Genomic DNA, 22,185 nt, shown 5'->3' with positions numbered 1-22,185 from the left:
ATGAAACAATTGATTTATCCCTATTCTGTAAAGCCAAATGATCAGTGCACTTGATTTCAGATTTAACATTTTTGAAAAAAAATCACTCAAACATATAAATATTTATTTTAATACTTTTGGAAAATTACAGGAATATGAAAGAAAAATTTTAATTCTTGTACTTTTTAATATTAGAGAGTTCTAAGACATTAAAAAGTACATTTCTTTTTAACTCATCTAAGAATAGTAATATGCAGAAAAAGATGAGAGATTTTGTTATACAAGCAAATAATTGTGCTTCAGACTGGAATTGCTTTTGAATTTATGTTATTTTCCTCTCTAAAGAGAAACTAGGAAAAAGAGAATCCTGTAAAACTAATAAACCATCGCAGGTACTTTCAAATGATTCCTTTTCGTACAGGAACTTCTAAGCAGTCACTCTATGGCGTGGGTGGGTATCTTTTCTTCACGACTCTTCTGGCAGACCAGGTGAGGTTAGCTAGCGAAGATCTACATTGGGGAGACAAACAAGAAACACAGTATAATAAGAAATGCTAGGGGCGCCTGGGTGGCTTAGTCGGTTAAGCGTCCGACTTTCACTTAGGTCATGATCTCGCGGTTCGTGGGTTCGTGCCCCGCGTCGGGCTCTGTGCTGACTGTCAGCTCAGAGCCTGGAGCCTGTTTCAGTCTGTGACTCCCTCTCTCTCTAACCCTCCCCTGCTCACGCTGTCTCTCTCTCTCCTAGAAATAAATAAAACATTAAAAAAAAAAATTAAAAAAAAAAAAAAAAAAAAAAAGAAATGCTATCCAGCACACTAATTTACCCAGGCTTAATTTTTTTAATAGATAATGAATTATGAAAATTTACCAAGGTTTTTCAGTGCTAAAGGCAACTTTATATTTTCTTACCTTTCAATATGAAAATAGCACCCATATTCCTTCAAAAGCCTGAATTTATGTTATTAAAGAGATTTTTTTCACTAAATTATTTTTCACCAATTAGTTCAATTTTCTTAATTATTTTTGGATTTGGATTTCTGATATTTATACCAGCTTAGACAGTTTAATTTGGAGCAGGTCAACAAAAACATACCAGAGCCACTATCTCTTATCAAGTAGGCTCCATGCCCCACGTGGGGCTTGAACTCACAACCCCAAGATCAAGAGTCACATGCTCTACCAACTGAACCAGGTGCTAGCCAGGTACCCCTAGAACCAATATCTTAATTTGGGGTATTTTAGCCGATAAAATGGTCCCTAGGAATCTTTTAATGTTATAAAAGTAATGATTAGTACTTAGCAATAAGTTTTAAATATATGGTAGAGCAACATATAACTTTTTTTTTTTTTTTAAAGAAAATGGATCTTTTGCAAGAAGACAATCACTGGTATCAAGGTTTCCCTAGGCAATCTGTTTGGTTTTCCTCCCAAAGACATGAAGGCAGGCCGTTTTGCTTCATTTTTGGAAGCTTCCATCTACTTAAGATTTCACTTTCCTGACAATCATGATGGGATGGCAGCTATAAATAATTCAGCAGTGGAAAGAAGCGGTATGCCTCTTCTGGAAATCACCTCAGACTGTCTGAAGTTTGAACATAAAAATAAGATGGGCATTTTGCTTATCAGATCAGCACAGATTAAAAACATTAATAATACCTAGTGTTGGCAAAAGTTTGGGGAATAAGCATTCTCACGACCTGCTATTTGAAATGTAAGGTGGTATAGCTTTTCTTTATTTTTAATTTTTTAAAATATTTTTTTTTGAGAGCGAGAGAGAGAGAAAGAGAGAGAGAAAGATAGGAAGCAGGGGAGGGTCAGAGAGAGAGAGGAATATGACAGAATCCGAAGCAGGCTCCTGGCTCCGAGCTGTCAATATAGAGCCCAATGCTGGGCTAGAACTCATGCTATGACATCATGACCTGAGCCAAAGTCAGATGCTTAATCAACTGAGCCACCCAGGTGCCCCCCACCTTTTTAAAAAATGTTTATTATTTTTGAGAGAGAGAGACAGAGTGTGAGCGGAGGGGGTATGGCACAGAGAGAGGGAGACAGAATCCAAAGCAGGCTCCAGATCTGAGCTGTCAGCGCAGAGCCCGATGTTGGGTTCAAACCCATAAACTGTGAGATCATGACCCGAGCTGAACCAACTAAGCCACCCAGGTGCCCCGGTGGTGTAACTTTTCTAGAGAGCAATTTACCACTAGGTATCCATGTTTAAAATATGCACAGACCAGAAGTGCCTGGTTGACTCAGTCAGTAAATCCAGCAACCAGTGATCTCAAGGGTGGTGAATTCAAGTCCCACACTGGATGTAGAGCTTACTTAAAAGGAAAAAAAAATGCATAACTGGGGAATTCTTAAACGATAATATAAGGAACTCTTCTTCCAGATGGACCAATCTTAGCTGGTGAAAATTTTCTTTAAAAAGAGAAGTCTCTAGGGTGGTTCAGTTGGCTAAGTGTCTCACTTCCGCTCAGGTCGTGATCTCAGGTTTGTGAGCTCGAGGCTCCCCTTGGGCTCTGTGCTGACAGCTCAGAACCTGGAGCCTGCTTTGGATTCTGTGTCTCCCTCTCTCTGCCCCTCCCATGCTCATGCTCTCTGTCTCCATATCTCAATAATAAATAAACATTAAAAAAATTAAAGAAAAAAAGAGAAAGAATAGTCTCTGGAAATTGTCTGAGGGAATACAGCAAATAGAGAAATACTGATTCAAGTGCTATAAATGGGATGTTTATGTCTCCCCCAAATTCATATGTTGAAACCTAAATGCCAATGTGAGGGATTGAGTAAGCCACGAGGGTAGAACTTTCATGATTGGGATTAATGCCCTTATAAAGTAGAACCCAGAGGGCTCCTTAGCCTCTTCCACACTGTGAGAAGATGGACATTATGAACCAGCCTCTAGAACCGTGAGAAATAAATTTCTGTTTATAAGCCCTGAGTCTATGGTACTTTGTTATAGCAGCCTGAACAGACTAAGACCCCAGAAAAATCTACTAATGACAAGAACTGGAAATGGTAAATAAGAAGGCTAATATAACAACTCCTTACAGATATTTCCTCTCCTTTCTTCTCTCAGGCTTAAGACACCTAAAATTGTAGAAAGTAATAATTTTAACAAAGTTGTATGTGTAATGTATATAGATGTAATGTGTATAACCATGCTGAAATTAAAATGGGCAAGAGAGAATATAACTATACAGATATTTCTGTATCTCCCGGGACTTAAAATAGTATAATCTGAAGTAGAGTCTGATAAATTCAGACATATATTTAAGTCCTAGAGCAACAACTAAGAAAGTAAAATAGATATATAGTTGATCCTTGAACAACACAGATTTGGTAAAAACAACACAGATTGTAAAAAATACATTATATGATATATATATAACATGAAAAATATACGTTAATGATCCATTTATGTTATCAGTAAGGCTTCCCATCAACAGTAGACTATGAGTTAAGTTTTGGGGGAGTCAAAAGTTATACATGAATTTTTGACTGCACATGGGGTCAGCGCAACTTACCTCCATGTTGTTCAAGTGTCAACTGTACATCCAGTCCTATCAATAACATTAAATGTGAATCTGGGGCAACTGGCTGGCTCAGTCAGAAGAGCATGCGACTCGATCTCAGGGTCCTGAGTTCAAGCCCCATGTTGGACATGAAGCCTACTTAAAAAAAAATGTGAATCTACTAAACAATCCATTCAAATGGCCGATCTTGTCAGACTGAATAAAAAAACAAACAAACAGAAACAAAACAGATAAACACAGGGGAAGGGAAGAAAAAATAAGATAAAAACAGAGAGGGAGGCAAACCATAAGAGACTTTCAAATACAGAGAACAAAAACTGAGGGTTGCTGGCAGGGTTTTGGGGTGGGGGATGGACTAAATGGGTGATGGGCATTAAGGAGGGTGCTTGTTGGGATGGGCCCGGGGTATTATATGTATGGGATGAATCATTAAACTCTACTCCTAAAATGAAGACTACACTATATGTTGACTAACTTGAATTTAAAACAAAAAAAAACAACAACATGATCCATCTATATGTTCTGTGTAAGAGACACACTTATAGATTCAAAGTCACAAATAATTTGAAAGTAAAAGGATACAAAAAGATAGGCAAACAGCACCCATAAGACAGCTGCAGTAGATATACTAATGTTAGACAAAATAAACAGTAAGACAAAAATATTATTGGAGACAAAGACATTTTATAATGATAAAAGGGGTCAATTGAGGAGATAAAAATTATGAAGATATATGCACCAGAAAACAGAGCCCTCAAAATACATGAAGCAAAAACTGACACAATTAAAAGGAGAAACAGATGACTCAACAATACGATGAAGTTAAAAATCAATAGCAAACATGGGGCGCCTGGGTGGTTCAGTCGGTTAAGCATCCGACTTTGGCTCAGGTCATGATCTCATGGTTTGTGGGTTCGAATCCCGTGTCGGACTCTGTGCTGACAGCTAGCTCAGAGCCTGGAGTCTGTTTCAGATTCTGTGTCTCCCTCTCTCTCTGACCCTCCCTTGCTCACTCTCTCTCTCAGAAATAAATAAAACATTAAAAAAAAAAGAAATGAATAGCAAATAAATATGAAAAATTCACAAATATGTGGAAATAAACAACACACTGCTAAACAATAAAGAAGAAATCACAAAGGAAATAAGAAAATACTTTGAGATAAAAACATAGGATGTAGCTAAAGTAATGCTTACAGGGAAATTTATCACTAAACATCTGTATAAAAAGAGAAGACATGACACTTGGGTGGCTCAGTTGGCTAAGCATCTAACCGGCTCAGGTCATGATCTCATGTTTGGTTCATGAGCTCGAGCCCTGCATTGAATGAACACTAGCCCCATTTTGGGTGAGCTTTGCTTTTATCTTTCTTTCTTCCTCCCTCTCTCTCTGCCCTTCACTTACTTGTGCCCTCTCTTTCTGTTAAAAAAAAAAAAAAAAGACATATCATCACCTCGACACACTAGAGAAAAAGAGCAAATGAAGTGTAAAGCAAACAGAATAAAGAAAAAATTAAGGATGAGAGTAAAAATAATGAAAAACTATAAAGAAAAAGAAAATACCCAAAGTTGGTCCCTTGAAAAGATAAAAAAAAAAAAAATTGATAAACCTTACCTAGACTGACCAAGAATGAAGAAAGACTGAAATTACTAAACTCAGAAATGAAAATGAAAGCGTCTCTATTGATTGACCTTATAGAAAAAATTTTTAAAGGAAATATTCTGAATGACTCTGTGTCAAGAAATTAGATATCTTAGATGAAATGAGCCAATTCCTAGAAAGACACAAGCTACCAAAATTGCTCAAGAAGAAATTCAAAAATCTTTTTTTTTTTTTTTTTTTTAAAGTAAGTTCTACACCCAGCATGGAGCTTGAGCTTACAACCCCAAGATCGAAATTCACAGACTTTACTGACTGAGCCAGCCAAACACCCCAGAAATGAAAAAACCTATGCCAAATGAAAATGATTGCATTAGCAATTTTTAAAACTTCCCACAAAGACAACCCTAGGCCAGATGGCTTTGCTGGTGAATTTTTACCGAACATTTAATATGTTCTTTCCCCAAACATTTAATATTTTAATAGGACACATGATTTCAATAGAATACTCCTCCTTCACCATAAAACTTTCAGCAAACTAGGAATAAAAGGGAACTTCTTCAACCTGATAAAGGACATACACAAAGACCCACAGTTAAAATACCTAATGGTAAAAGACTGAATGCTTTCCATCTAAAATCAGGATTAAGACAAAGATGTCTGTTCTCACCACTTCTATACAACATTGAACTAGAGATTCTAATTAGGACAATTAGGTAAGGAAAATAAATAAAAGACATCCAGTTAGCAAGGAAGAAGTAGGGGAGCCTGGATGGCTTCAGTCAGTAGAGCATGTAACTCTTGATCTCGGAGTTGTGAGTTCAGGCCCCGTGTTGGGTGTAGAGATTACTTAGCAAGAAAACCTTAAAAAAAGAAAAAGAAAAGGAAGAAGTAAAAATATCTATTTGCCGATGACATGAACTTATACATAGCAGATCTACTAAAAACTTTGAGAATGAATTTAAAAAAAAACAAAAAAACTATAAGAATGAATCAATAATTTCATTAAGTTTACAACAGATAAGATCAATACACAAAAGTTAAATTGTATTTCTATACATTAGCAATGCACAATTCAAAAATGAAATTAAGAAAATTCCATTCACAATAGCATCAAAAGAATAAAATACTTGGGAATAAATTGAAGAAAATAAGTGTAAAATTCATATTCTAAAAACTACGAAACATTGTTGAAAAAAATCTGACTAAATGGAAATACACCCATGTTCTTGAATTAGAAAACGTAATTGTTAAATGGCAATACTTCCCATATTGATTAACAGATTCAACACGGTCCATATTCAAATTCCAGCTGGCTCTTTGCAGAAATTGACAAGCAGATCTTAAAATTCATATAGAAATTCAAGAGAATCAGAATAACCAAAAAAATCTTAAGAACTACAAAGCCGGAGGACTCACACATCCCTGTTTAAAAACTTGCTGTAATACTACAATAATCAAGACAGTACAGTATTAATACAAGAAATGACATTCAGGTCAATGAAATAGAACTGAGAGTCCAAAAATAAACCTTAGCATTTACGGACAATTAATCTTCAACAATAGTAGCCACATAATTAAATGGGGAAAAGAATAGTGTTTTCAACATGGTGCTAGAACTGGTTATCTACACAAAAAGGAGGCCGGAAGTCCCCTCCTCACACCATAAATAAAATTTAACTCAAAAGGTATCATAGTCAGGGGCAGCTGGCTTGAGTCCGTAAAGCATCCAACTCTTGATCTTGGAACAGTGAGTTAGAGCCCCACTTTGGGGTAGAGTTTACTTAAATAAATAAAAATAAGAATTTAAAAAATAAATAAAGGGATCAGAGCCATAAATGTAAGTGACAAAACTATAAATCTCACAGATAAAACATATGTGTAAATTATATTTGTAACATTGGATTAGCCAATGGTTTTTAAATATGATGCCTAACGTACAAGCAACGGAAGGAAAAAATAGACAAATTGGATTCTAACAAAACTAACAATTTTTGCGTTCAAGAATAACCCCCAGAAAGTGATAACACAACCCACAGAATGGAAGAAAAGAACTGCAAATCCTATCTTTGCAAATTGCAAATATGGGCCATGTCGTCAAACTATAAAGAATTCCTACAACTCAACAATAAAAAGAAAAATAAGCCAACTGAAAAATGGGCAACGGATTTAAAGAGACATTTCTCCAAACATAGACAAATGGCCAGTAAGTACATGTAAAGATTCTCAACACCATTAGTCATTAGGGAAGTGCAAATCAAAATCACAGTGAGATAGACAGAGAAGTCTCCTCTTACCCCGAAGGAGATCTTCCAAGACCCCCCACTGAATACCTGAAACCACAGAATAGTACCAAGTTCTATATACACTATGTGTTTTTTCCTATTCACACATCTCTATGATAAAATTTAATTTATAAATTAGGTACAGTAAGACATTAACAAGAACTAGTAACAAAATAGAATTAAAATAATAAACTAATAAAAGTCATGTAAATGTGGTCTTTCTCTCAAAATACGTTACAATGTTATGCTTTCCCTTTGTTGTGGCAGCGTGAGATGATAAAATGCCTAGGTGACGAGATGAAGTGAGGTGAATGATGTAGGCATTACCATGTACTGTTAGGCAGCTGTTGACCTTCTGAAGATAGGTCAGAAGGAGGCGCATCTGCTTCTGAAACACTGCTGACTGCAAGGAACTGGAACCATGGGCAACAAAATCACGGACAAGTGGGGGGACTCTGGTACCAACCTCTAGGATGGTTATAATAAAAAGTGTTCGTGAGGATGCAGAAAAATTGGAACCCTTATATACTGCTGGTAGGAACGTAAAATGTAAAATGCTGCAACCGCTATGGAAAATAGTTTGGCAGTTCTTCAGTAAGTTAAACATAGAATAACCATATAACCCAGAAATTTTACTCTTAGGTATATGCCCAAGAGAATTGAAAGCATATGTTCAAATAAAAACATTTTTAATGTTTTATTTATTTTTAAATGTTTATTTACTTATTTTTGAAAGAAAGAGATAGAGAGGGATGAGGGAAAGGGCAGAGAAAGAGGGAGACAGAATCCCAAGCGGGTTCTGTGCTGCCAGCACTGAGCCCAGTATGGGGCTTGAACTCACCAACTGAGAGATCATAACCTGAACTGAAACCAAGAGGTGGACACTTAATCCACTGAGCCACCCAGGCATCCTTGTTTTATTTACGGAGGGGCAGAGAGAGAGGGGGAGACTGAGAATCCCAATCAGGCTATGTGCTGTTAGTGCAGACCCCAACGCAAGGCTCAAACACAGGGCTCAGACTCACGAACCATGAGATCATGACCTGAGTCAAAATCAAGAGTTGGATGTTTAACTGACTGAGCCACCCAGGTGCCTCTCAAACAAACAAACAAAAAAAATTTTTTAATGTTTATTTATTTTTGAGAGAGACAGCATGAGCAGGGGAGGGGCAGAGAAAGAGACAGAAAGGATCTGAAGCAGGCTCTGTGTTGACAGTAGAGAGCCTACTTGAGATTCTCTCACCCCCTCCCTCTCTGCTTCTCCCCTGCTTGTGCTCTGTCTCAAACTAAATAAACAAACTTAAAAATTATAAACAAATGTTCAGAACAGAATTATTCCTAATAACCAAATAGTGAAAATAAACAAAATGTGATTTTTCTATACAATGGAATTTTATTTAATCATTAAATAAGAATGGGAGTACTGATGCCTGCTACTATATGGATGGGTCTTGAAAACATGAAGCTAAGTGGAACAACCAATCACAAAAGAAAAAAAATTATATGAATGTATATAAAATGTACAGAATAAGCAAATCTGTAAGAAGAAAGTAGTTGTCTAGAATTAGAAAGCTGGGGAGAAATGGGGAGTGTCTGCTAAGGGGTGTGGGTCCATCTTTATGGGGGTGATAAGCATGGAGCCTGCTTAAGATTCTCTCTCCCTCTCTATTTGCCCCACCTCTACTTGTGCTCTGTCTCTCAAAATAAATATTGAAAAAAATTATTTTAAAAAATTACTAAAGGATCTTGAGCGGTACGAAGCAATAACATGAAGAATGGACAAAAGAGAAACAAAGTAGGTATGAGGAGGCTGGTGCAAGGCAGAGAGTAATAGACTTGGGTGGTGTGGACTGGAGATGAAATAAGTTTGGAAATGAGAGGCTGAATGCACAAATGGACAATGGCTATATATTAAAACACAACTCTGAATCACAACCTCTACAGCGACCAAACCAGAAAATCAAACCATAACTACTCTGTAGCAGTTGGGCTCAAGTGGCCAAGATTTGCTCAATAACTGCCAGGTTCTCTTAATTTTGCCCCTTCTTTCCTCATTCCAATTCAGAACTAACCAAAGAAAGCCATATGCACCCCAAACCGATCACCTAGGAAGCCCCACTTCTCGGTAGCCTGACTCTTAACTTCTCCATACCAACAACTTCCAATCATATCATACCACCTTCACTTTCTCCACTATAAAACTTTCCAACTCCCCAGTCTGTCTCTGGTCCTCTGTCAAACACAAGTGACCGTGGCTGACTCGCTTGCTCTAGCAAGCTCTGGATAAATAAGCTTTACTTGTTCTCATCTGGATGGACTTTTTTTTCCCCCCGCCAGAGTTATTATCAGTCAGTATAAAGAGGTGATTGAGGCCAAAGGGATGGGTGAAATGCATTGTGTGTCAATTACACTTCAATTTCAAAAAAAGGGGAGGGGGAGGTGATTGAAACGGAGCAGAAGAGAGTAGAGAAAAACTCCACCTTGGAAGTCTTTGTAGGTATGATTAAACCAGCCTAGGAGCCAGGGGGTTAGCTGAACTTAGGGGAAAAGTAAAAGTATGGTGTCAGCAACTGAAGAGAAGGGAAGGGATTTTTGCAGACTGGGTATTCAGTTGTTAAATTCTGCCTAGAAATAAAAAGGAAGACTAACCTATGTCAATTTAGAAACTGAAGGTGATTGATGGTTATTTTAAAGAAGGTGTAAGACAGATTAGAGTGGGTTGAGATGTGAATGGAAAATAATGGATCAGATGGAACGCCTGGCTGGCTTAACTGGTAAAGCACGCCAACTCTTAATCTCGGGGTTGTGGGAGTTCAAACCCTCGACTGGGTGTGCAGTTTATTTTTTAAAAGTTAAATGTAAGAAATAAAAATATTAAAAAAAAGGATCAGAGATGAGGGGTACAAAAGACTGGTTTGAGACGTGCAGGGGTGTGTGCACTGTTTGTTTTAATGTGTAGTCTTATCAGCATTTAAACCTCCATGTTGATACATAATCCGAGGGCAAAGAGAATGAAGAAAATGTGTAAATGGCAGTTTCAGATTCCTGAGAAAGCACGAACGGATGGCAAGACCCACAACCTAGATGGAGGAATCGTTATGCTTTCCTTGGCAGCAAGAGGGAAGAGGAGGCTGGGGGGGACAGGTTGGGAAGTGGATTCGATAAGATTCTCATTTGGTGCTGGGAAGCTGAGGGACTAGGAAGTTATTGCGGAGCACAAGGCAGCAAGCTGACCAGAGATGTAGGAGGCTTGCTGCACGGGTGTGGCAGATGATCAATTTAAAAGTGGCTTCAGGTCTGACTTCTCGTGTATTCTCCAGCAGCAGTAACATGTTTGGATGCAGATTTCAGGATTCTTCCAGAACAATGTGAGGAAGACAGAGCAGCAGGGGAACCTGTCATGTTGGCAGCAATTATAGAAATAATGAATTATAGAGTATGATCTTGAGGAAGGAAAAACCAGAGAGGACCAGTGGGTCTGGAGGAGGGTAGAAGGTGTTGGAATAGAATAGTGGCAGTGGCTGACTGGGTGTGCACAGCTGAGACCGGATGGAGGAAAAGTTCTTGGGAAAGCCTGCATGTGCTGCCTATTTGTCTTCTCTAATAAACAAAGCAGAGGTGAGAAGGTTTACATTATTTATTTATTTATAAATAAATATTCTGAGTGGTAACAGGTAAAGTATCAAGGACTTTAATTATAAATTAGCACTATTCTGAGCAATTGTAGATACAGTGACAAGAATCTAAATGTTTCTGGTGAGGATTGTTTAGAATTATATTAAGATCAGGAACTTCAGAATTCATGTTTACATTTTGGTACTATGGATAGTGTTGAAAGAGTTGTGGCATTCAATACTATACACCACTTTTTCTTTTTAATGTTCATTAATTTATTTGGGGAGGAGGGGCAGAAAGAAAGAGAGACAAAGAAGCGCAAGCTAACAGCACAGAACCCAATGAGGGCCTTGAACTCACAGACCGCGAGATCATGACCTGAGCCAAAATCAAGAGTCAGACACTTAACCAACTGAGCCATCCAGTAGCCCCAATAGGCAACTATTAAGAAAGAAAAAAAATACATCCACATGTGAAATGTAGTGAGGTAGTTAACAGTAAGTGATTTTGTTCTTCTCATCACCCAAATAGCAACAAATACTTACTTGCTGTTATCTAAGAATATTTTTCAAATGTTACTGTTATGTAATAATAAAGTCAACCAGGTATTAGTAGACCGATCACTAATTGAATACATCTCTGAGAACAAACTAAGGTAAAAGATATATGTTACAAAGAAATTTTAGATGTCTGAACATGATAGAGTACTTTAAATGCATATCTGCAGAAGTAATTTTTATATACTTTGTGTAACTAATTCAGTTTCCAAAGTGAAAGAAATCTCTGGAATTAGGGTTTAGTCTATCATATGCACATTTTGGTAGGGGAATATTTATTATAATACATCATCTATAACATAACTACATTTTATAGATTTGTATGTTCAATATGTAATATATTTTTTAATATATCATCATTAAGGCATGAGTTTTGCAGAAAAGTTTTATTTCATCACTAAGTTAGCAACATTAGAGATTTTCTTAGAGTACGGTTTCTGGACAGTGGACTATAATTAATTGAGAAAACGGTAATTTTCTGTATTTCATTTAGGTTTACAAATTTTTTTTCTTTAAGATTTTCATTTAGTTTCAAGTAAGAGATCCTACAGATATTACCATCCATGCAGAAATCCCCTATATTTTAGAGCCACCCTCAGGCCATTCACACATTATAAAAGTTTATACTCTAAGGTTTAGGGGCCAAATCTTGCCTTTCAAGGAGCTGACATTCCAATACTGATAAAATCTGGCAAAAAGAAATAGTAGAATATGATAGTCTAAAAATAATACTCATACAAATGCTGTGATTGTTGAGAGAGTGGAAGATAATTTTAAGCTAAGTGGATGAGGGTGGGCCTCATAAAGAAAATGGAACTTGGAAGAGATTCCTTCGGGAGGGGAAGGGTTTGAACTTAATGAGATGAGGGAAGCAATTCCTAGGAGTAGAAACACTTCCAGCACAGAGATAAAAATCAGAATTCTGTCTGGCAGTTACTCTGTTACAGAATCTGGTCTGGATCACCTGGCGGAAGAACCAAGTGGCACTTGGAGAGCTTGGAAGGGAGGAGGTTTATTTTACACCGGTGGGCTCAGAGGAGATCCTTCTCCAGAGATCTGAGCCCAGAGCATCAGCAGAGAGAATAATTTCTAGCCTGTTACTTACGCATTCCTCATTAATGTATGCAACAAGCAGGGTGGGAAGAAGAACCCAGAAGGGGAGCCTTTGATCAGGGACAGGTACTTCCTTATCAGTCCGGTTGGTCATCTTACAACAGATTTTTCCCTATCAACTATTCGTTTATTTCCTGAAAATGTGTGTTGGGGTCTCATTATAGTAAGTCTTTTTTGTTTTTTAATTTTTTAATGTTTTATTTATTTCTAGGAGAGAGAGAGACAGCGTGAGCAGGGGAGGGTCAGAGAGAGAGGGAGTCACAGACTGAAACAGGCTCCAGGCTCTGAACTGGCTGTCAGCACAGAGCCCGACGTGGGGCTCGAACCCACGAACCTCATTATAGTAAGTCTTAAATGCTAAGATAAAAACTAAACGTTTCATTTCATTTCTCTTAGCAACATTTATGGAGTGCCTGCTGTATTCGGGACACTTTCATCAGCTACAGAGATCAATATAACCCACTGTTGAGAGATTAACTGTGCCACTCCCGGTACTGCTTCCTTGGCATCCATTTTGTGTGGCCACGCGGCCTGCAGGGACCTTGCAGGACACTAGCGCCCCCTGCAGGTTCATATGGATATTGCCACAGAGTCACGAGCAAATTTATGTAAACTCGAGATACCACTTCCCCAACAGCCCTTGTGATCAAATGTCCCTTGCCTCCCAGGACCTGTATTGTCTTAAGTATTCCTTAGATAAGAACTCTGGTGGGGGCAGCCACCTCACCCCTTAACCCCTTAAGTCCCCCCCCCCCCCCCCCACTCTTTTGGTTTGAATTGATCAATAAGACTCCAGCCCAGGAACCCAAAAGCACTCCACCCACAGTCTCTAATAAAGGCGTGTGCTCTACATCCTTCTGTAGGTCTGCATTGTCCTTTGATTACCCCCCTCCCACGTGGCCCCCCTTGGCATGCTGTGTACTTCCTCCAGTACCCATGAGTGATAAATGTCTCTATTACAATTTATCTTATGGTCAGCTTCTGAACTAAGGCTCACCTGCCTCATTGTTCTCTACTAGGTGCTCCACTGTAACAAATGTTAATTTAACAATGTCAGAACACAGGCTTTCTGCCTTTGGTGAATTTACAGCATGCTGAGGAAGGGAATGAGCAGTCCTGCCAGTTAACAAGGTATTACAGTGTAGGGAGCCAAGTACTTGGACAGAATTACTCAAATAGGTAGAGAGCAAAACGTAGAGATCTCCCATAATTTGTATCACACTCTGGAAAGGTTTTTTGAAGGAGGAATAGTGAGGAAAAGGGGTGCCCGCCTCGCTTAGTCAGTAGAGCATGGAACTCTTGATCTTAGGGTTGTGAGTTCGAGCCCCACACTGAGTGTAGAGATGATTTCAGTAAGTAAAACTTTAAAAAAGTTAGTGAGGAGAAGAGTAAAGAAAAAACATTGCAGGCAGACAACAGGAGGTGAAGAATAGACTAGTTTTAAAGTAACATTAATAATAACAACTCTAGGGGCACCTGGGTGGCTCAGTCAGTTTTGCGTCTGAACAGCTCAGGTCATGATCTCTCAGTTTGGTGAGTTGGAGCTTTGCACAGGCTCTCTGCTGTCAGCACAGAGCCTGCTTCAGACCTTCTGTTCCCTTCTCTCTCTGCTCCTCCCTCGCTTGTGCTCTTTCTCAAAAATAAAGAAACATTAAAATAATAATAATAATTGGTAATATTAACTCTAGCTACCATCGATTTAGCAGTTACCATGTGCTAAGTATGGTAGGAAGTGGAGGGAGACTTAGAGAGAACAAGTGACTTACCAATGACCACAGAGAAGCTTGTGGCCAGAGCTCAAATCCATCCCCTTTAGGAGATGGAAGGGGAGAGGAGGTGACAGATGATGTGGAGAGGTATATTTTCTGAGATGTTGTTCGTCAAATTATGGGAGTTCTCGCCGTCCTGAAGGCTACAGGGACAGTTAAGAATTTTAATCAAGATGTGACATGACAGGATTTATACTCCAGAAAGATCAGGTGATAAAAGAAAAAATGGATTTTCCAGAATCGGAACTGGAGCAGTGATCAGTTAAGGGGTCGAAGTCATGCTAGAGAGATGTAACAGGTACTAAGATAATGGTAACAGAGATGAAAAGGAGCGAGCAGATTTTTAAAAATATTTCAACGTAGAAATGACAGGCTTGAGAAACCAGCTAGAACTGAATATTAGGGTACCAGCTCAAAAATCTACATTGAGACAGTAAAATGTATATTTCATAGCATAGTGCTTGATACATAGCAAACATCAGATATATGATAGATCTACAATTATTCTCCAGATTCTGAGAACACAGGAGAAATGTCTGAGTGGGCAGAATTGAAGAGTTTACTTTTAAGTATTCATTCATTCATCAGATATTTCTATGGAGCTCACTAGATTCACTGGGCATATAGCTGTGCTCAAAACAAAGTTCCTGTTTTTATGGAAATTACATTCGTAATGAAGAGAGGCAAAGACTAACTAAACAATAACGAAGTAAATGTGTATTATGTCAGATGGCAGTAGGTGTTATGGAGAAAAACAAACCAGGAAAAGGGAAATAGAAATATCTTGGGCAGGGTGAGGTACTGCTTTTTTGTAATACGAGTTTATTTTGGGATTGCTCTTTTAAAGAAAGGACCATCAAGGAAGTCCTTCCTGATGACAACCACGGTACTAGAACAGAGAACTGAGTTACAGCAATAAGCTGTGCAGAAGCCGTGCTAGAGATTTGCAAATGTACTGTAGACATGAACTTGAAGGGACTTAGAACAGCTAAGGTGATTCCATGTGGGCAACTGGATACCCTGTACACGTCCTGAAAGGAATAGTGGTTTGTTTCAGGGATTAATCATCAAAAGGGAGCACAGAAACCAAGGAAAATCTATTCACTCTTTGACCTACAGCAAGATAACCGAGACTAGAACCAAAATGGGGTTCACTGGCTTGGGAAGAACGTCACTGGGGATCTTTCCCTGAATGTCGTGGGAGCAGTGTATTGAAATAAAATAGCTATCTTTTAAAGAAGTTTGGTTATGTAGAGAACACGGGTTGGTCACTAAAGAACACCATGGGGTCAGTGGTACACCTGTTTTCCTCGTTTAAAAGGTAAAATAGATCAGCTTTCACATATTGAACAATCTGTAGAAAGAGAGTTAATGGTTAGATCAGGTTCTTGAGGTGTAAAGAGACTGAGCATACCCAGGAGAGGAACCTCCTAATAAAAGACTACAAAGGGAAAATAGAAGTGTAGCAGATGGAAATGATTGTGGTTTGAATGCAGAGTCTGATTTTAAAGCTTGTTGATCTCCATTTTCTCTGAGAAGGAAACTAGAGGTCATTAGAGTTTAAATAGAGCAAATGGGAATAAGGGGTGCCTAAAGGTAAGCTGAAGACCTCTTCGCAGGGGCACTTGGCTGGCTCAGTTGGAAGAGCATGTGGTGCTTGATCTTGGGGACGTGAGTTCAAGCCCAAAGTAGGGTGTACACATTACTAAGAAAATACATTTAAAAACTTAAAGAAAAAAAAAAAAAAGCTGCCCAGAAAGTCTTGCTAACGTTGTGGACAAAGTCCTCGCAAAAGTAGAGACTCTGTGTTGAAGAGAGTTAGCTGGCTTTCAGTTCAGCCAAAGAGGCAGCATGGAGTGAGAAGGGCCAAGAAAATAAACCAGACAATTGCAGAAAAAACTGGCAGGCACGGGTAGAGGTTTGGTCAAAGGAGACAGAAGCCCATAACTTTGAGGGGTAAGAATATGGCAAGACATAGAGAACTAGAAGTACTTAACATTTTGAATCGTAATCAAGAGTGATAAGAGAGTATTAGCTAGTCTCAATTTAAAATAATGTATTAAAATGTACCTTTATCAGGGTGCCTGTGTGGCTCAGTCAGTCTGATTCTTGATTTCGGCTCAGGTAATGATCTCAGTCGATGAGATGGAGCCCCCTGTCAGGCACTGTGCTGACAGTACTGAGCTTGTTTGGGATTCTCTCTCTCTCTCTCCCTCTCTCTCTGCCTCTCTCCTGCTTGCGTTTTCTCTCTCTCAAAATAAATAAATAGATATTTTTAAAATGTACCTTTTCCAAACACTTTTCATAGCCATTGCCTCTGGGAAATGGCAAAGGGTAGTAGGGTAGACTGGGAGACTTTTACCTTTAACTTTACATTCTTTCATACTGTTAGGAAAAGATTTGACACCATGAGCATATGTCATAATTATTACTAAAAAGCTAGATAGGAGTGCCTCGCTGTCTCAGTGGAGCATCCAACTCTTGAACTTGGGGTGGTGATGTTCAAGCCCCATGTTGGGTATAGAGATTACTTTATTATTTTTTAAGTTTATTTATTTATTTTGAGAGAGACAGAGACTGTGTGAGTGAAGAGGAGCAGAGAGAAGGAGAGAGAAAGAATTCCAAGCAGGTTCTGGGGCACCTGGGTGGCTCATTCGGTTAGGCGTCCGACTTCAGCTTGGGTCATGATCTCACAGTTCGTGGGTTCGAGCCCCGCATCGGGCTCTGTGCTGACAGCTCAGAGTCTGGAGCCTGTTTCGGATTCTGTGTCTCCCTCTCTCTCTGACCCTCCCCTGCTCACACTGTCTGTCTCTCTCAGAAACAAATAAAAAAATTAAAAAAAAAAAAAGAATTCCAAGCAGGTTCTATGCTGTCAGCACAGAGCCCAATGTGGGGCTCGAACTCACAAACCGTGAGATCATGACCTGAGTTGAAACCAAGTGTCAGATGCTTAACTGACTGGACCAACCAGGCTCCCTGGGTTTACTTAAAAAAAAAAAAAAGTAGATAGAGTATGTATGTATGTAGATTTATGGTTGGAAGAGGAAAATCATTAGAATCCAAAGGTCATACCTCATTTTCCACTCTAAAGCTCTCTATTAACCTGCAAAGTTGATTTCCTGACACATTTTCTCTTGTATTCCTCCACTCTAATTCACTTAGGACTGAATGCAATGTTAACATACTTCAGCGAGAAAAAATAATTATCAAGAGAATAAATTTTACACAGCACAGATTTTTCTACTTAATTAACTCAACTGTACAATGTAGGAAATGTCACTGAGGGTCACTGAGAGGACTCTAGGAGCTGGTAAGATTGACAAAGTAAAGATAATAGTGCTTTCCTATTAAGGGACCTAAAAGTCTTAACTACTTTTAAAGGTTAATCCGGAAAACTTCCAAAGTCAACTGTTTACTTTACCTATCCTTTCACAGTGTTCCATGACCCTAACTGAATTAAATCAAATGCGTGACTTTTATCTAAAACATGAAGAAAACAGGAATGCCTGGCTGGCTAGTCCATAGAGCACACAATTCTTGATCTCAGGGTGGGGAGTTCAAGCCCTACGTGGGGTGTAGAGCTTACGTAAAAAGTAAAAGACAGCAAGTAGGTAACCAAACAGACAAATCACTAATAAATAAATAACACATGCAGAAAACGGAGGGGGAGGTTCTGTCTTAAAGTTCCACCACTTAGGTCGATAGTGATTTACTTGGTTCTCAAGTTGTGTTGTAGGAATACTAAAAAATACGCCAAGTTTAGGACAATGAGAATTAGGTTTTCATATTTGAAGGTAGCACTTGTTATTATAGCACTCATTGAGCAAGATCTTGGATAATTATCTTAATATTTATCCTGCATTGGCTCTTAAGCTATCGAGGGATTCCAAAATGGGAGTTTTATACATTCTTCAAAGAACTGTTTACTGGCATGTAGGTCTAGTCTAAACACTGAGAAAATGGATGCTGTAACCTGAGCAATTCTTCACAGCCATCAGCCAAATTTTGTACAGGATTGCCGTTAGTAAACGGCTTACGTGGCTTTTATTGGTTTATGGATCAAAATGTTCCTTAACTTTGACAATTCGAATTTCGTTAATTCTATCTTGTTTACTTGCAACCCTAGTTTTTATGGCAGGTGGTTTGTGGAGAAAGCTGATACAACCCTAGGCTAACTGAGGGTTTTTATTTGCCTTATGCAAGGTATCTTTCCCTGTATATGCAGGAATTCTCTTGCTACTGCGAACCTCCTCCTCTCCTTTGTTATTTGTGGGGGAGTGCTGGGAAAGTCTTGAACTTCTCCACTCCTCCTAAGCACAGATTTTACCACTATTTACATGTGAGACTGAAATGCACTGGTGACACACGCCAAAGGATTTGTTAGCATAGAAAATCCTTTTAAAGCATGTTTTAGTCCCTAGTAATTGGCTGTATCTTTCTGGGTTTCTCCACCAAAGCTATTTTTCATATTTTGATAGCAAGGGTAATTTGTTATAGATACAGGTGCAGAGAACTTGGCTTTTTGTCTTAGTCCTCTTGACACGTGATTACTGAATTGCTCTTCCTTCATTTAATGTCCTACTTTACTACAGGACGTTCACCAGGTTTGAAAAGCATGTATTAAACAATAGGCAGGGCAACCATTCTTTCGTCTGAATGAATAGTGCCATAAACACTACAGTCTACAGACCGGCTGAAGAAGCTAATTTAACAACTGCCTGTGTACGTTAACCAGCTGAGGGATAGTTCTATGGCATTTTTTAAAGGATGAGATATTTTATAAGAATTAAGAGAGCTTAACATAATTACAATGGAATGCCAAGTCATTTAGTTTTTAGTATGAAGAAATGCAAACTTGGGCAGCGTTTGAAGTTAAATGACCCAAGCAGTATTACTGGGAATGGTGGTGGTATAAACTCAATGGAATTTCAGCGAATGTAAAAAAAAAAAAAAAAAGAGGGGAGAAGAGCAAAATTCTTTTCAGAATTTATCCTTAAAGATGAAACAAACATCAAAGCCAATTCTAGAGGAAGGCTGGAAAACTTCCACGCGGTTACTATGAAATTGATTGCATGCATTAAAAGAAATCTTGTCAAGAAAAAGAAGTTATTTTAATAATTTATTTATTTATTTTAAAAAATAAATTATTAAAATAGCAAGGATAGTACATCATTTATATGGTGTCATTGGGCAAATATGTCCAAACGCTTTTAAGGATTCAGTGGTCTTAGTGGGAAATGTGCTTGTTCTGGAGCATGGACAGAACTATTCAGTGTTTTTCAAAACACATGTTTAAAGATACTCTCATAGGGGTGCCTGGGTGGCTCAGTTGGTTAAGCGTCCGACTTCGGCTCAGGTCATGATCTCACGCTTTGTGGGTTCGAGCCCCGCGTCAGGCTCTGTGCTGACAGCTAGCTCAGAGCCTGGAGCCTGCTTCGGATTCTTAGTCTCCCTCTCTCTCTGACCCTGCCCTGCTCACACTGTGTGTCTCTCTCTCAGAATAAATAAAACATTAAAAAAAATAAAGATACTCTCATAATTATATACTCCTGGTATGTGATATTTTAATTATGAAAGTGTCAAACACAAACAGTAGTATTAATCCCCATGCAGCTATCTCTCAGATTCAGCAATTATCAAGATTTTCCGACAATTCTCAAATATCAGGCCATTCACTGTTTCATCTGTTAGGACGCATCCCTCAAACTGGTATCACCTTAAAGGTATTAGCACATATTACAAAATATAAATAAACCTTCTTCAATATCTCTAATCTGGGATATTGCCTACAATTTCCTATCAGAAATACCTCAGGGGAAGGGCACCCGGGAATGGAGAGGCATACATCTCCTCTGAAGGCAGTTGTGTCTGTGCAATTTTCTTCTTAATGCCAAGTTAGCTGAGTTAAAAAAAAAAAAAAAAAAAAAGAGGGGGGAATATTAGGAGCATTTTTCAGAAAATGAACTGTTATTTAACCTAGAGGATGTAGGGGGATATTTTGGATCCAAACTATATTGTGATTATTTGCTGCTTGTCCCGATGTGATTGTGGCATAAAAATTAATGCGATGCAGAGACCCAGAGCATATTCCTAACAGTTCATGTTAATATCAGCATCTAGCAGTCATAATCTCCTCCACCCACAGGACTTCTTCCTAAATGCTTGGATTTTTCATCTCATGTAGTGAATTAATCACAGGTATTTTATAAGAACACTGTCCAAGGTGTTCTGTAGTTCAGAAAAGTTTGATTAGCAATTGCTATAAATTAGAAGGGATCAACTGCTTTCCAAATTGCTGATTTGGAAATGTTTCTTATTTATGTAAAAGGGCAAACCAGGGGACATCATCCAAAATAACCTCAGTGATCAAACTTCTGTTTAACTAAAAGGCAGAGACTGAATTTTTAACCCGTTATGCAACATTGTCCACTCTAAACGGAGAAGTACATTACCATAAAAAAAAAAATCTAACATATTTGGAATGGATATTTTCACCTTTCTATTTAAGTCTGGGTTGCTCTTTCCTGAGTCAGAAAACTATTCTTTTTTTTTTATGTGCTATTGCTTTGAAATCTTAGATATTTGGTTTTGAAGTAAAAGCACATTAGGATAACTCTACATACTAAATTCCTGTTGGTTAAGAACACAACAGATATCATCTTTGAAAAATGTGTCAAGTAAATTAACATTATCTTGATTATAAATATTTTTGATATTTTTGGCTCTGTAAGCACAATAATACTAAACCTCGTATTTTTAATTGAGACATCTAATTATATAACCACAAATAACAGCTACAATAACCTGTTATAAGATTTTATCTGCATTTTGTCACATGGTGTTCATGTTGTTAATTCAAGTTATTAATATTGCCCTACTCTAGCCAGCAAAATGTTCTTCCAATAAACTGCTTTGAATTTTGTATTTTACCTAAAAATCTGTAAGTCTGTTTACCTCTGTAATGAATAGACCAAACGGTCTATTTCTTTTTACTTGTAAGGACAACATATCTAAAATTGCTTCGGAATAAATTTTCTCTGAATTTAGAAAAACAGTGGCAAAATATTTATCATCATTTTAAAATCCGTCAACTTTAAAAAATATACAAATAATAGACCTAAAAGGAGAGATAGCATAGTTCCGAAATCCTACACATTTACCCCCAATGCCTCTAAGCGCACCTAAGAGCTTTTCAACAGGACATAATCGTGCTCAGACCCACGAACCCAAACAGGCATAAACAAGATACTCGGTACAAATGTATCAAAGTCCTACCTGGTCTCTGTCCGTTGATAAGAAGAAGACTCATCACAAAAATACAAAATGCAAAAAAGAATTGTTGCAACCTCATTTTTCTGCCACACGGGAGCGGAGCAATAGCTCTCGGCGTAAACCAAACAATCTTTGAATAGTCTGGGCAATATCTGTGTGGCTCTCCTCACATCCTAATGACGAGCCTCAGAGAACTGCCAGCTGCGTTTTCCAGAAAGGTTAATGATCACATCAGACAAGGTTACTGGTGCTGTGGTCGAGCCTCCCTCGGTCTCAAACCCCTCCTCCCCTCCTCTCCTTCCCCCTCCCCCGTCACTCCCCTTTATTTCCATAAGCAAATATTGGTGAAATAAACCATTCAAGCGTGCTGTAATGTAGCGGAAGTCCACCGAGAAAGTTCCTAGGAGAGACTGACGACGATCTGGATGTGGAGAAATATGTAAAACAAGGCAGGGCTTTGCC

The 22,185-nt window shown here is 38.4% G+C and overlaps 1 protein-coding gene across 1 annotated transcript; it reads right to left on the bottom strand.

The window, feature by feature from the left end:
• Positions 1 to 289: 289 nt before the first annotated feature.
• On the bottom strand, positions 290 to 21,802 carry APELA (apelin receptor early endogenous ligand). The gene is made up of 3 exons (XM_039249948.1): positions 21,727 to 21,802; positions 20,261 to 20,350; positions 290 to 489 (listed from the first exon to the last, which is right to left on the bottom strand). Exons 1-2 carry the CDS (start codon positions 21,800 to 21,802, stop codon positions 20,262 to 20,264), a joined length of 165 nt encoding a protein of 54 aa, XP_039105879.1. The 3' UTR covers positions 290 to 489; position 20,261.
• Positions 21,803 to 22,185: the final 383 nt, after the last annotated feature.

The sequence above is a fragment of the Hyaena hyaena genome, unplaced genomic scaffold (assembly GCF_003009895.1).
Source record: "Hyaena hyaena isolate Hyena2069 unplaced genomic scaffold, ASM300989v1 scaffold_356, whole genome shotgun sequence".
Classification (NCBI taxonomy): domain Eukaryota; kingdom Metazoa; phylum Chordata; class Mammalia; order Carnivora; family Hyaenidae; genus Hyaena; species Hyaena hyaena.
This window is presented reverse-complemented; position numbering and strand designations above follow the sequence as displayed.